Source organism: Alosa pseudoharengus, unplaced genomic scaffold (assembly GCF_046254945.1).
Source record: "Alosa pseudoharengus isolate Yale_2024_CS ecotype anadromous, Long Island Sound unplaced genomic scaffold, YU_APseudo_1.1 YU_APseudo_1.1_scf_2, whole genome shotgun sequence".
Classification (NCBI taxonomy): domain Eukaryota; kingdom Metazoa; phylum Chordata; class Actinopteri; order Clupeiformes; family Clupeidae; genus Alosa; species Alosa pseudoharengus.
In genome coordinates this window covers 20,443,589-20,458,272 of record NW_027468663.1, presented here as the reverse complement: position 1 = coordinate 20,458,272, position 14,684 = coordinate 20,443,589, and the positions used below count along the sequence as shown (strand labels likewise).

General features: G+C 39.7%; 3 protein-coding genes across 4 annotated transcripts; 2 read left to right on the top strand and 1 right to left on the bottom strand.

Moving 5' to 3' along the window:
* The first annotated feature begins 234 nt into the window (after nucleotides 1–234).
* Nucleotides 235–2,088, top strand: LOC143135115 (uncharacterized). Its single transcript, XM_076295838.1, has 2 exons — nucleotides 235–793; nucleotides 1,005–2,088. Exons 1-2 carry the CDS (start codon nucleotides 454–456, stop codon nucleotides 1,802–1,804), a joined length of 1,140 nt encoding a protein of 379 aa, XP_076151953.1. The 5' UTR covers nucleotides 235–453; the 3' UTR covers nucleotides 1,805–2,088.
* A 1,528-nt stretch (nucleotides 2,089–3,616) lies between these two features.
* On the bottom strand, nucleotides 3,617–6,343 carry LOC143135114 (collagenase 3-like). The gene is made up of 10 exons (XM_076295837.1): nucleotides 6,202–6,343; nucleotides 5,870–6,111; nucleotides 5,640–5,788; nucleotides 5,215–5,343; nucleotides 4,930–5,091; nucleotides 4,706–4,835; nucleotides 4,466–4,599; nucleotides 4,207–4,366; nucleotides 4,020–4,123; nucleotides 3,617–3,908 (listed from the first exon to the last, which is right to left on the bottom strand). The coding sequence occupies exons 1-10, from the start codon at nucleotides 6,301–6,303 to the stop codon at nucleotides 3,808–3,810; spliced, it is 1,413 nt and encodes a 470-aa protein (XP_076151952.1). The 5' UTR covers nucleotides 6,304–6,343; the 3' UTR covers nucleotides 3,617–3,807.
* Nucleotides 6,344–11,916: 5,573 nt separating this feature from the next.
* On the top strand, nucleotides 11,917–14,684 carry LOC143134039 (uncharacterized). 2 transcript variants are annotated; one of them, XM_076294103.1, is made up of 2 exons: nucleotides 11,917–12,291; nucleotides 12,492–14,684. In XM_076294103.1, the coding sequence occupies exons 1-2, from the start codon at nucleotides 12,027–12,029 to the stop codon at nucleotides 13,652–13,654; spliced, it is 1,428 nt and encodes a 475-aa protein (XP_076150218.1). In that variant the 5' UTR covers nucleotides 11,917–12,026; the 3' UTR covers nucleotides 13,655–14,684. The 2 variants fall into 2 exon arrangements, with proteins under 2 accessions (XP_076150218.1, XP_076150217.1); XM_076294102.1 differs by having other exon boundaries at nucleotides 12,465–14,684.

The window sequence follows — 14,684 nt, the reverse complement described above, 5'->3', positions numbered from 1 at the left end:
TATTTCAAGACCCAATATGCTATATCTAGCATATTGTTAAAACCCATCTTTTTAGAAAAGACTATTTTAATGTTTTTTCTCTCTGTTTTCCTGCAAGAGTGAGTGGAAGGCAAAAGATATAAAAGGGCTTTGAGGAAAGAGAAAAGCCACAAAATGTTCGTCTTCTGACTCCGAGCCTGTAGGTGGCAACCATTATATCCGTGTTGGTCTGCATCAAGGCAGCCATTGTAAGAGTAAGAACTGGAGGAGTCCAGTGAACGACAGATATGTAGCATAACCTTAGACAGGTAAACAATCCATACAGAGTAACGATTTTATATTGTTTGATCAGCGTTGTTTATGCTGCAATGGTTGTAACACATAGTAGTTGAACAACAGGAAAGTGGACCGATTAGCCATCATACTTGTTAGCAAGTAACCAGCATAGCACTAATCTGGTCATATTGTGGAAAGATGTCGACTGTACAGTCCCACGTTGCTCTTATTTTGGATGACTTGGCCAAAAAGGCTGTTGCTGAAATCATTACATTGTTTGATAACACTTTTGCTGCATTCATCGAAGAACTTTGTAAGAAACAGAATGAAATCGATCACCTTAAAAAAAAGTTGGTGTCACCGCAAGATGTGAACACGGCGGGAAACATCGTGCATGAGAAGCCTTCCGTGTTGTCTTACGGGGAATTTTCAGTCAATCTCCAAACGTCGAATGAACAAACTGATTTGGAGCCGAAATCTAGTTCTACCGTAGTCACTCAGTGGGACTTCCCTGATGAACAACAATATGATTTTGAAGGTAAGGAGCTTAGGTAAGCCATAGTCTAACGCTACGCTTTGGCTATTGTTTTTTTTCTGGTAGCAGAGACAGAAAAGTCACACACAGAGCAGTGCAATGTTCATAATTTCAGCATAAAATAAAATTTTCAATTAGAAGCATGACATGAAAAAGTACCACTCTGTAAGGTTTTATTCAAATTAATTTAACATGACGTGTGATTGTACTGCAGGGGTCAATGATGATAGTGAAACATCTCCGTTGACTGAGGAAGAGGTGGATGACACGGCAACAGTGTACTCGAGGGATCCTGTTGATTGCACCAGGTCTGAGTATGGGGATGGTGAATTTGGTGAGCTGGAGTTTGAATTGAAAGCAGCTGAGGTGGACCGATTAACAGAAGAAGCAGAGTCGGGTACGATGGTGTTGCGCCATAGTCCGACCTCTAACATTCATCACCACAATGCAAATTCATCAATACCAAGAAAGAAAAAGGTTGGAAGACCAAGGAAGTCACCCAAAATAGGTGTTGGAAGACCAAGAAAGTTGCCCAAAATTGCTGTTGCAGAGACCACAGAAACAACTATAGCAGAGACACAAGAAGTTGAGAGAATCCCAGCTAAGGATATCAGAAGAAGGAGAAAAGTAAAAGTAACCTCCACCATGACTTGCCCAGAGTGCAAGCAGGTTTTTTACCGTCCAAAGGATTTCATCAAGCACCGTTTTAGTCACAAACAGAAGCAGCTACTGACCTGTGAGTGGTGTGGGATCACCTTCCCTTTCCAGAGCCAAATGCAGAATCATATTCGTATTCATACAGGAGAGAGGCCTTTCAGCTGTAATGTGTGCGACAAGTCCTTTATTAGCAAAGGCCAGCTTAAATCACACATGTGGTACCACAAGTCAAAGGAAAAAGGGGAATCCTGCAGCCTGTGTGGGGCAGATTCCTTAGAATCACTTGAAGGCTACACACTTAGAAGACGTTCCACAAGACCATGTGCCAAGTGTGGCAAGGCCAAATCTGTGATTTGATAAAGATTTGGTGAGTTGGTTATCCGTACCTCCAAAAATCCCATTATCCACTGAAGCTTGATAAATAACTGAAAAGTGTAAATGAATTGTGTGGAGTATCTTTCCATTTCTTAGTAATTTTCTTGAGACAATGGCTGCAAAATGAATTGATTTGATACTTTGTTCACTCATTCATTTATTTTTTATGAATTTCTTTCCGTCTTATTCACAGGTGTGTTAACATTGACTGTAAGCTCGAGATCTTTGTTTTGATCTAAATTCATATTAAACTAGAATGAAACTCTTGTTATGTTTGTTTACTTTCTGCAAAGATGTATTGTCTAATCAGTATATCAGCTGTCTAAGAAATGTTAATTATTCAACTCTTCTGTTTACCCATGTACAGTACATAATGAATTGTCAGCTTCCCTGATGGCAACCTAACTACAGTATTGCAAAAGGAACATAACCTTCAGCAAGAACTAGCAAATCATTATTGCTAACCAGTGCTACACTGGTAAGGTTATACGAGAGTCATTCCGTCTCCTTTCACCCAATGCCTCTCACCTGACCATCTCAGAATTTCCTGAAAAAATTCTAGTAAAAAGATACACTTCTTAATAAGAAAAATCCAAAATATTAACTATTAGTCTCTACTGTTAATAGTTTTCTCATTAAAAAAATATTGAATGAGGGGCATTTTTTTGGCATCATACTCTGAAAAGCCCTTTTTAAACAGCAATATCTGGAAAACTATCTCACCTGTAGCCTTCACAATGTCTACAGTCAATATCTGTTACTAATAGCATCCAGACATGGAATGTCAGGGGTGTAGCTCAAGTATAACCTAGAATGGTAGGCACTCTTAACTTCTTCCAAAATTTGGCTTGGTGAAATAAAATAGCACATTTGAAGAGTTGTTGAGCCCCCTGTTTTTCAGATAGAATACTTAGATTTTACAGTAAGCGTCGCTGGTACCCGGTTAAACACTACACAATTTGGTCTCTTAGATGATAAGTTTCACAGATATTAAGGCTCAAAAATGAAGGAAAAAAACACCTCTTCGCCCAACTTCAGAGCCATATTCCAAAAAACGGACAACAGGTATCAGGTCCAAACATACTTTTTTGAATGATCAAAGTCTCGTTTTTCGAAAAAGTTTAAGTACCTACCATTCTAGGTTATACTTGAGCTACACCCCTGACATTCCATGTCTGGATGCTATCAGTAACAGATATTGACTGTAAATTTGAAGGCTACAGGTGAGAGAGTTTTCCAGATGTTGCTGTTTAAAAATGGCTTTTCAGAGTATGATGCCAAAAAAATGACCCACATCCAACTACGACAGCTAGATTTGGTTAAATTCCTGTAGCTGAAGTGACAACGGCACACAGTGCATGGAATTGTTTCAGCATTAAATAGCTTGTTAGAAGTGTAACAAAGTGGAATGAAATTGTGTTTCTTCAAGGTCAATGAGCAAATATAAACATAGTCTATAAAAGAAGTATTCACCCCCTGGGATATTTCCCCCTTTTCCTGCTTTTGTAAATGTAATCTTGATCAATATTTTTTTTACCATACTTTGCTATTACAGGGTGGTAGTCATCAAGTGTTGATGCGCATGATTTATTTGGCAGTCATAGTGGCTTTGAAGCATGGGGTATATGGCTTGGCTATTATACATAATCCAAGGATTTCAGTTTTCCTCCCATATAAACACTCCTCATTTTGAAATAAGGCTTGCCTACTTATGTTTTGATACTGACATGAATATTCCTATTCATTCATTAATATGATACTTAATCCCCTTTAATGATGGAAGCCGTTTGAAGATAGTGTACCAGACATCCATCTTTATTGAACAACTTTTCATTAATTTTTTCACTCAATTAACAACCATGCATGCCATTAATTTCACATGAATATCATGTAAAATAATTTACAATTTTGAGTGTTCAACAAACCATCAATGTTACCTTTGACATTCATAAATCAAATAGAGAGAATAGGAGTGTACATAACACCTAACAGCTAAATACATAGTTTGTGGTCAGCTTTCGGTAGAATTTCCTGGTCCTGTAGTGGTATTCATACATCTTGGGGCCACTGTAGAGGTATGCATAACCTGCAAAATATTTAGTTGGAAAAGGTTGAAGAATTCTGAAGTTATGATCTTAGGCTAATCAACATCTGCAGGGTAACTTGTAAGACAAGTCCAAATCCAATTCTTGCATACCTTTGAACATGAAAGCAGCAGTCACTTTTCCAGTCATCCTACGAAAACTAGCTGCCACCAGTTTAGGATATCCCTCATCCATTTTCTTCTGCATTTCATCATAGCTGCAGAGCAGAGCCAGTTGTCAGGATACAGCACAACTAATAGTCACTTTGTACTTGGAATACATTTGATATGTTGCATATACCTGTAGTAGTGCTTGTCAACAAAGAACAATGTCTTGCTGGTGACAGGATCATGAAGTGCAGCAGTGATGTACTTCACAGAGTTTGGTAAACCCATGCTGGTTATGCTCTTGGGATATCCCTTTTCAAGGACCTGTCCATCCAGCGACCAAACCTTTTGACCTGGAGATATGTAAAGAGTTTCTATAAGCGACACTTGTTGGAGAGAGAGGTATAAACAGAAACTGTTAATGACACTGCATTGTAGCATGTAGTTTGCACCTTTGAAAATTAACACTGTCTGAGATTGTGGATTTTCGTAGGCTGCATCAATATTCTCTGGGACATCAGGGAAGTAGTTACTCATTAGGGTTAGTTGAGGATTTGGTCTCAGTGGATAACTCCGCCAGATGAATCTTCAAAAGGATTAATAAACACTTTTGTTTATGTTATGGTGTACCAAGTTTATAGACATCAGATCGGATAGGTTGATGTAGTCTATGTGCTAAATCAATCTCATACCTGTCCTTGAAGAATATCATCTCTCCACGCAAAGTTGTGACTGCATCAAGCACCATCTTAGGATCACAGGCATTAGGTGTAGTGGGAGGCTTAGGATCAGGGTCTTCAGGGTTCACATCGATGTTTGGGCCTGTTCCCAAGAGAGTAAACTTGTGTGTTAAGACACCGGATTGTGAGAAAACAAAATCCTAGCTAGACTGTGAGGGCTTCAAATCAATGCTTACCATAAAGAGACTGTATCCCCGTGACGTCATCTGCTGACAACACAAAATTGTCAGGATCTCTGTCAATGTACATCGGATACATGAGGGCACCAAGGTCCTGTGAGTGGCCCAAGCCCAACGAGTGACCAAACTCATGGGCAGCCACCAAGAACAATATGTAACCTATGGTAAAGATACAAAGGAACATTAAACATGTTTGTTTCACAAGTTAAGTGTTCAGCAAATATAACGAGAAAAAAATCTTAGGCAATAAATGATTATATAGTTATATGTAAAAGAATTTACCACGAGAGGAACGGTAAGTGAAAGTCTCATCATCATCAAAATGTGCATCGCCTCCAATTCCAGCAGATGGTGCAAATGCATGAGCTAAAGTATTACCTGGCCCATCGAAAGGGTAGAAATCACCATGATCTGAAAGCAGAATAGGAGGCAGAGAATCAACATTTTGCTGACCCTGTGTCAGTTCAAGATGCTACACAATATTGACTGTTGTCAATAGCCTATGTGATGAATGCATATGATCTGATTATCTGATCATTTTTCACACATATTTTAAGCAAAGTTGTAGGTGTGTTAATGTTAATTCAAGTAATTTTCTACATACAATGTGTTCATGCCAGCTAATTTAGCGTTTTAGGTAATTTATCCAGAAGGGTGTAGAAAATGATCTGGGGTGTGTTATTGATGTTATAAAAAACATGTTTTACCTCTTTTACCAAAGGACACCATGATATCCGCTATGCCACTGTGGATGCGGGTAAATCTCAGGGGAGTAACTTTTGCCCACACTTGTAGTGCTCTTTCAATGGTGTCATCCACTTCAGCCACAGTCATATCAGGTGTGTAGTTTTCAATTCTAAAAACAATCAATGCATTAAGGGTCACCATACATTCAGTGCTGTTATGCACAAACCAGCTATTTTCAAATGCATTTCACCTGTATGTTAACTTGTTGGAGTTCCATTTGAGCCCTTCACCAAAAATGGAATATTCAGCAACATCAGGAACTCCACAGCGAGGCTTTTTCATGGCCTCCAGAGTTTCAGAGTTCAGCTTTCCCGTCACACGGAGTCCAAGAAACTGTTGCATCTCACGTAGTTTCAGTTCCTGCAGGTTTGTTTTGTGCCAGGGAACTGTATCTTCTGGCTCTTGCAAGTCATAGAATCGTTTCAGGTACCTCTGTAAAAGAGACAGAAAAATGTCAACTATCAAAAGTTGTCAGTGCTTTTGACTGTTGCCAGCCTTCACAGAACTTTCTGCATACTGCACCTCTGCCATGTCCTCATCTTGCTTGTTAAGAGCTGTTGATATTGGACTGGAGTGAACTGCAATCACCAGACTGAGCAGGACACACAGAGTGGGATTCTTCATGGTGCTTTGGTCTTCCACAGCTTACTGCTGCTCTTGTTTTTCTGCCAGGTTTTTATACACTTGAACAGGAACTATTAAGCCACTCTGTGGGTTTGTGTCACATGAATAGCCTTTAGTCATCAGCATCCTGTCTAACAACACACCCACCTAATAAAGGTTTGTGACAAAATGATATCTGCCAAAATGCTATTTGTCAGAAACGGAAATATCAAATATGGGCATACTCTGACCTATAACCAAGATGAAGTCTCACATGAAGTCTCAGGTAATTTCATAACAATATATTACAATATAGCACATTTTACATTCAACAATAAAAAAACAACTAACCACATGGAAATGCCTATTTCTTACATTTTGAATTATACTTGACAAATGGTCTACAATTCAAAGAGAATCCCACAGACGACAGTAAAATAATCAAGAAAACTTGGATGTCAATTACTTTGTTTTCCCAAAGTCCAGATGCAAGCAATTCAGGTAGCACCACATCATTGAAGTAAGGGCCAGTTAGTATTAGGGGTTTTTGATGTTCATTTGTGGACAACCAGGATTAATCAAAGAATTGTGAAACAATCAATACCTATGTCTTGTGAGGAAAATTAGGGGCTTATCATTGGTGAGGAATTATCACGATATACAGAGCCCTATTTCTATTTCTCATTCTTACTGGCTTACTAAGGCACTGCACTTTGGTTTTCAGATGTCAGTGGTGGTGTCACACAGTGTAAGAAGTGTTTATACCTCTAGAACTTGATGATAGTGATTGTTATGATATGTTATATCTCTGGGAATCTCCCTCTACTCCCAACCCACAAGATTCTCGCACTCCTACTTTATGTCATAGTGAATCACCCGTCAAGTCCACAGTATGTTTACTCATGATAAAGAGGAAGTATATGACAGCATATCAGACCAGGGCTGTCTGTGATATACTAATGGACACACTGATTCACTGTGTTCACCATTGCCTTGCACTACAGTGCCTATAAATGTATTCACCCCACTTGGCTATTTCCACTTTTACATGTTTTATAAATGGAATATTTGGCCTTTTTTTACAATATTTTACAAAAATACCCTCTTTAATGTGAAAGTGAAAGCAGATTTCTACAAAATAATGTTAATTAATTAAAAATATATAATGCGAAACTAGTGATTGCATAAATATTCACCCCCTTCAAGTCAGCACTAGATGCACCTTTGGCCGCAATAAAAGCAGTCTGCGTGGATAGGTCTTAATTAGGCTTGTACATCTGGATACTGCATGCAATTTTACTCAATTTTTCTTTGCAAAACTGCTTAAGCTCTACCAAGTTGGAAGGAGATCAGCCATTTTTAAGTCCAGCTTTTCAATAGGATTAATTTCTTTTGGGCTTTTGACTCGGCCACTTGAACATTCACCTTGTTTAAACCATTTCTGTTTTCGCTTAGGCTTCGGCTCATTGTCATTGTTCCAAGTCATAGTTCTCTTGCTCTTGCTTGGTGATATGCAATGTTTAATGTCCGCCAAAAATAACATCTAGTCTGATGGCCAAAAAGCTCAATTTTGGTCTCATCATTTGACCTTGGAGTCTCCCACATGTCTTTGGGCAAACTTTAGTCGAGCTTTGCCACTCACCCATAGAGTTTTGACTGGTGAAGAACTCAGCCTAAAGTTGCTGATATGCATAGTTTCTCCTATCTCAGCTGCTGAAGCTTTAAACTTCTTCAGAGTTGTCATAGGTGCCTGGGTGGTCTCCCCCACCATTATTCTTCTTGAACACTCACTCAGTTTGTATATAATCCCTTAGCTAATCCACTGTTTGCAATTTGGGGCTATAGCATATACCGGGGAAAGCTCTGTAGTGGTTGATCAACGAAAAATACTGTCTCCACGGCTTATTTGATGTGTTTAAAAGCAGAAAAAGACCCTGGGGTCAATTTTCGCCGGAGTTACACTTTAACGGGGGTGACTATTTACAGAGCCGGACAGTAACGGAGTACATTTACTTGAGTACAGTACTTGAGTACAATTTTGAGGGATCTGTACTTTACTCAAGTATCATTTTTGGAGAGTACTCATGACTTAACTCAAGTACATTTGTGAGGCAAATATTGTACTCTTTACTCCACTACATTTCTATAGTTTTATTCTATAGTTTTCTAGTTTTTGCTTCAAGTGTTTCAATTAGAAAATAGTATTTTGTATTTGAAATATGTATTTTAAATACATGTATTAGAAATACTGCCCATCCCTGGCAACATGGTAAAAAGATGAAAATGACTTTCAATTCCTTTTACATTCTCCAAGGTATTAACATTAACATTTTTCATAACTCCATGTAGGACGTTTCTGTACATAAATGTAAGCACTGTGGCAGTAGTAATGCAATATTTAGAAAATGTAGGCTACTCTTGTACTCTTGATACTCAAGTACTTTTAAAAACAAGTACTTCAGTACTTTTACTTAAGTAGACATCTGTACTTGAGTAAAATTTAGCAAAGGGTATCTGTACTTTTACTCAAGTAATGAAACTGTGTACTCTGTCCGCCTCTGACTATTTATAAAATCAATTATTTTTGCATTATATATTTTTTAATTAATCAACATTACTTTGTAGAAATCTGCTTTCACTTTGACATTAAAGAGGGTATCTTTGTAAATTATTGTAAAAAGGGGCAAATTAAATTGACAAAGATTCCATTTATTAAAGCAATAAAAGGGGAAATATCCAAGAGGGGTGAATACTTTTTATAGGCACTGTATATGAAACAAACTAACAACCAATGTAGTGCATGCATATGATAAACTTTTATACCAAGTTGCCATGCATTGTCATAAAATAAACAAAATAATGTTTATCTTCCGTTTTGTTTATTTGTGACAGGAAGCGTGATGTTGTTGTGTGATGACATTTGTTGATAGTGGAAATTCCAAATGCACTTCCCACAAGTGACTGCAACAGTCACTGAAAATAGAAGCATTTACAGCCAAAAGACCTATTATTGGCCCATGCAAGTTCCTGCTTGATATACATAACTAGCCTAGAAATCTAGACACGCCCCTAGCGGCAGTTGCCAGGGCTAGTCTAGCAACTCTCCGTTTGCTTGTGAGCTCCAGAAATCAAAACTCAATCAGGCCAATAAAATCGTGTATAGAGTCGTTAGTTGGGCTTAACATAATGATTGATGGCAGAGTTGCAACTGTTTGGCTTGAATTCCCTGCTACTTGAAAACAAATAAGATGGATGTTGCTGTTGGCGAACAGTGTGACACGAGTTAAGCTTTTATTAAGTTGGCAAACGTTTGAACTAGCCAACTAGCTCCGCTGGTGGGAAACGCATGGGACTCATAGCTCTGCCGCTGTCCTATTGCGTGCAGAGGGAATTTGAAAGACAACTGATTATCCCGCCCCTCGGACTGAGCACTGCGAATGGTGAGTGCCCAGACCCTACATTTTAATGTGGATCTGGCTCGTCAGGTTAATACATAACTACAGCCGTGGCCAGATTTGTACCCTACATTTTTCTAATTTGAAACTTTTGACTCTTCATTCAACAGAAGATGTTAGATAATAAAATAAAGTGAAAATGGCATGGACACAAATTATGGTAGGCTACCCTTTACCTAATTGTTATGAGCCCCTGTGCCCTATTCAGGCCTGTCCAGTGCACCAAGGCTTGGTTAATGACTCACACCTGGTTAGAGGGTTTGGCTATATAAGGGGTTGTCTGTCTCTGTCTCTCATGTTGCTCAACTGTTTCTATTTCCTCTGAGGCTCTCCCACAGACATCTGCACTCTTTCTTAATCTCTTACTCATATCTCAGCATACTGGCATTTGCATTACATCACCTCAAAAACATCATATTCTCCCCCTAGACATCTTATTCTTCACCACAGTTCTTTAACATGTTTTATACTTTCAAATATATTTTGGTAAACTTTACTACTGTTGTCTGCATTACTTTCATGCTATTATGAACAATCCATAACACTAGTGTGTTGGATAGTATTCAGAGACATTGCCAAAAACTGTTTTCTGTAGTTTCTAATGAAATTTCTATATTTATCAACAGGTAGATTGACCCATCTTTCTGAGCTGTTTCAACTCCCAAGGTTAAAGGGTGCCTTCTTCAAACAACATGTTTAAGCTCTTTGTTCAATAGGAGGTTCATATGTTTTTTTTTCTTAGCCATTACACTATTTTTTTCTTAGCCATTCATGCATGCTTAGTTGTGTATTTTGTGTCATTATCCTGTTGGAGGACCCATAACTTGAGACCTAGCTTTCTGACACTGAGCAGTGTTTCGCTCCAGGATGCCTTGAGTCTTGTGATTTTTTATTGTTCCAAACACAAATGATGGCACCCTGTGCCAGATGCAGCAAAGCATCTTTCAGCAGTGCTGTATCTTGACCTAGATTTAAGCTTGGACTTTGGACTTTGGCTTGGATTATTTTGCTGTTTGTGTAACATTTTACCACTATACTTCTTTGCAATCGGGGGTCGATTTTCTTTTTGTGGCCGCATCCAGGGAGGATGGCTAGATCGGCCTTAAACCAAAGTCCCTCCACTCGGTGGCCATATTGCAACGGATTTTGGGCACTTATGGGCATCTATTTCGGGCAGAACTGCACGTGCGCAAGGCTTCACGACACCAACCTTGCTCCAGCGGCACGTGATTGGCACGATGTATTCACAACACACCACATGATTGTCACAATGTATTCACATGTCGACTTTTTTGCCGCTCAAGGGGTGGGATATATGTAGACAACCGCCATATTGGCATTACAAACTAACCCCATGCATTTTTATGGAGGATTTTTTGAGTGCCATGTCTCCTCATTAGAAAGTCTCTTCTTAAACTTCATCATATTTGCAACAGTACTCACAATAACATCAAGCTGCTAGTTTACCTTCAACATGCTGGTCTATATTTTTTCTGCTTTCTTTTTTCAGAAGTGTTCACAATGATACCAAGAGACCACATTTTCCATTCAAATAGGCTGAAAGACTGAATACAAGATCGAATACATGACAATTAAGGTGAAACAGTTTGTTTGAAACATCACTATGATCCAATGACTTGTAATCTGGCCTTTGTAAAAGTATACAAGATATTGCCTAAACAATATATTTTCATGATTTCTTTGTTTAACATAAGTGTGCAAGTATGAGAAAATTGCTTTTCATTTCATCACTTTTTATGAGTTGTTTCTTACAGCCTCACAGCATATTTGTTAGTGAATATTCTAGCAAACCATGTTGCTAATATTCAGTCTTAAACGAATGTGTAACTGTAAGGCATGATTAGTACAATAATTGTGACACAGCAAAAAAACAAACAGTGGAATAATTCCAGAGGGAATTCAATCCCTATTAATTAGATATAGGCTATAAAATTGGTCAAAACAACGCATATAAGTGTGAATAATGGGAACAAACTACCTGTTTGTTCTTCTCTACTGTGACAGTATGAGTAACATCAGGCTAACGTCAGAGTAGAATACAATTTCCAACAAATGGGCCTACTGAGGATTCTTGCAAATTAGATCTAAGTGATTGTCTTCCATTCCAATAGATGGCAATATGTAGCCATCCTGGTGATGTTGCTGTCCACGGAAACGCCAAGGAAATCAACATCAACATAGGCTACGCATTTCTTAGCAAATTTTCTGAATTTAAGTGTCTGAAAATAAAGGACGACGTCTGATGAAAACAGTTAAAGAAAGTCGAAAATGTCTGCCAGTACTACTTTCCAAACACAGATAACTGCTATAATGGAGGTTCTAGCAAAAGCCGCTATAGCAGAAATAAGCAAACTTGTAGAGGATGACCATGTAGTAATAAGACTGGAGATGTGTCGGAGAGAAAATGAGATTGAGACTCTGAAGAAAAGATTATTTTTCACAGAAAGAGACCTTAGGAAAGCCCAGCGAGCTGCCATACGCGTGATTCCTGAACGGGTGTCTGTCGGTATCCAGGTCGAAAGCCCTGGCGATGGTAAGATGAACTGTTACAGTGTAGCTAGCTAACGTTGCTATTGCATTATTAGTGCGTGTTGTATTGTTATAGGCCTAGCCCACCATGCTGCTACATAAAGCATTATTGATGCTTAAGTTGTTTTTAGCGTTTTTTCATAGATGGTAATGCCTGTGTTTTGTGCGTTCCTTTAGAATATCCTGTTGTGAATTCTAACACAGTTACGCAAGAGGCCGTTCCAAAAGAAGAGGGAAAAACATCAATAGAAGATAAAATGACACCATTTATACATGATGGGGACAGAGAGGTGTTGCATAATCTGCCTCAGCTAACACACAACAGTGGGGATATCATAGGGTCGGATTTTACATTGAAAAGAGAGCCAGAGGAAGTTCAAGTAGGCCAGACACCCAGTCTTTCAGACTGTGAGCATAGGTCAAAGGGCATACAGTCTGATGGTGGGGCAATAGACACACTGGCACAGTCTTGGCCATCCTTTGATGAAACACACTGTCAGGTGGAAGATGAGGATCCAGGCTGCTCTTACAACACTGAGCAGAACAGTTCCTCTGAAGCACACCTGTTCGCTGTAGGCCCCGAGGATGGCTCAGGGGATTTCCCAGAGGATTTACACTTTGATCTGTTTAATTCAGTGTCTGTGAAAGAAGAGGGCGGTTGCATGTCTATCTCTCAAAACTTCCCAGATACTGTTGTTCAAAGCAAAGATGGACACCCCAAAGAGACAGTGGACATGGCAGCAGTCCAGCCACAGGCACACTCAATCCCAAGAACAGACAAGGGAAGCACTTCTTACTCACTCAATATGGCCACACATCCCACAGTGGCTTCACACGGGAGACCCACATTCATACCCACTGACTCACAAACACACACCACACATGCAGCCTTGGGCTCACACATACACACCTCACAGATCTCCTCTCATTCACAGGCCCCCACCAATTCACACACTCCCTCTCCATACACACACAGCCTCCCGCCCAGTCGCCACCTGGTCATGAGACCCAGGACGCCGGGCCTGATGCACCGGCGAAGCAGCATCGGCATGAACGCCAGCTCCCACCACCGCGTTTTCATCTGCTCGCTGTGCGGCAAGAGCTACCCCCGCTTCTGCCAGCTGGAGGCGCACCAGCGCAGCCACACCGGCGTCAAGCCCTACCGCTGCACGGAGTGCGGCAAGCGCTTCACGCAGAAGACGCGCCTGAAGACGCACCAGAGTGTCCACACGGGCGAGCGGCCCTTCAGCTGCAGGCTGTGTGGGAAGAGGTTCAACCGGCAGGACAACTGCCTGAGGCACGAGAGATTCCACAGGGCCAAGAACCCTTCCTCCAGACTCAGCATGGGAAGAGGCTTGTCCAGCTGAAACACACTGTTGACATAGAAGCTGATTTTTTATTATTATTATTTTCTAAGCATAGGTCCTGACTTGACTTAACCAAAATATTTGGTGCAAAAACTTGTTTTGTTCTTTGGTTAGGGGGAGGCTGATGCCCCAAAGGGATATAAGTGGACAAAATATTACCAGCCTGCAGTCCAATAGTAAAGTGCTTAATTGAACAAGAAACATTTTCAGCATTTATAATGGATGCTTACCACAGGTTTAGAAGTTGTGTGATCTCAGATGTAACAATGAATTGATATTGTAAAGAATAACAGACATATGGGTCAGTCGTTTTTGTTGTGAAAATGGAAATGCTTCTAGACCTTCTATAATAGCAAATTTTAAGAGCAGTGTTCCTGTGTGTGTGTGTGTGTGTGTGTGTATATTGATAACTTAGGGGTGTTTGTTCACAATTTAGAGAGCCTGACATGTTTAAAGCTGCAGTTGGCAAGTATGACAGATTGAGTGGACTTAGCCAACATTTTTAATGTTTACAACTCTCATGCCCCACTACCACGGAGCACCCTCTCATCACCCTCTCATCGAGTTTGTGCTCGTCAGTGCACACCAGACTGTCAGATCTCACACAGCCCTGCTCTGATTGGACCAGAAGAACCGGGAGCTGTGGATTTTTACAAAACAAATAACAGGCTCTAGGTGGAGGTAGAAGTGCGTTTTTTTTCTAAAACCGGCTGATTTATGTTGCCAACTGCAGCTTTAACAGACAAGAAAGGGGTGAAATGTTTGTACAGTGCATAGTAATTCAGGAACACTGTTTACTTATCATGACTTTGGAGGTATATTTTCAATTTAAGCCAAGAAGCATGTTATTAATTTTTTGTGAAAAAAATCATTTCTACACGTTGAAGGTTTTCAGGTTTCAATAATGAAAAATATAAATAAACTAACTTCTGGGTGAAACCCTGTGTGCCTGTATAAGTAGAGGTCATTTTGTAATTCAGCTGTCAGAAATAGACAGAAACAGTGCCTTGGTAAATATAAACGTCCAATA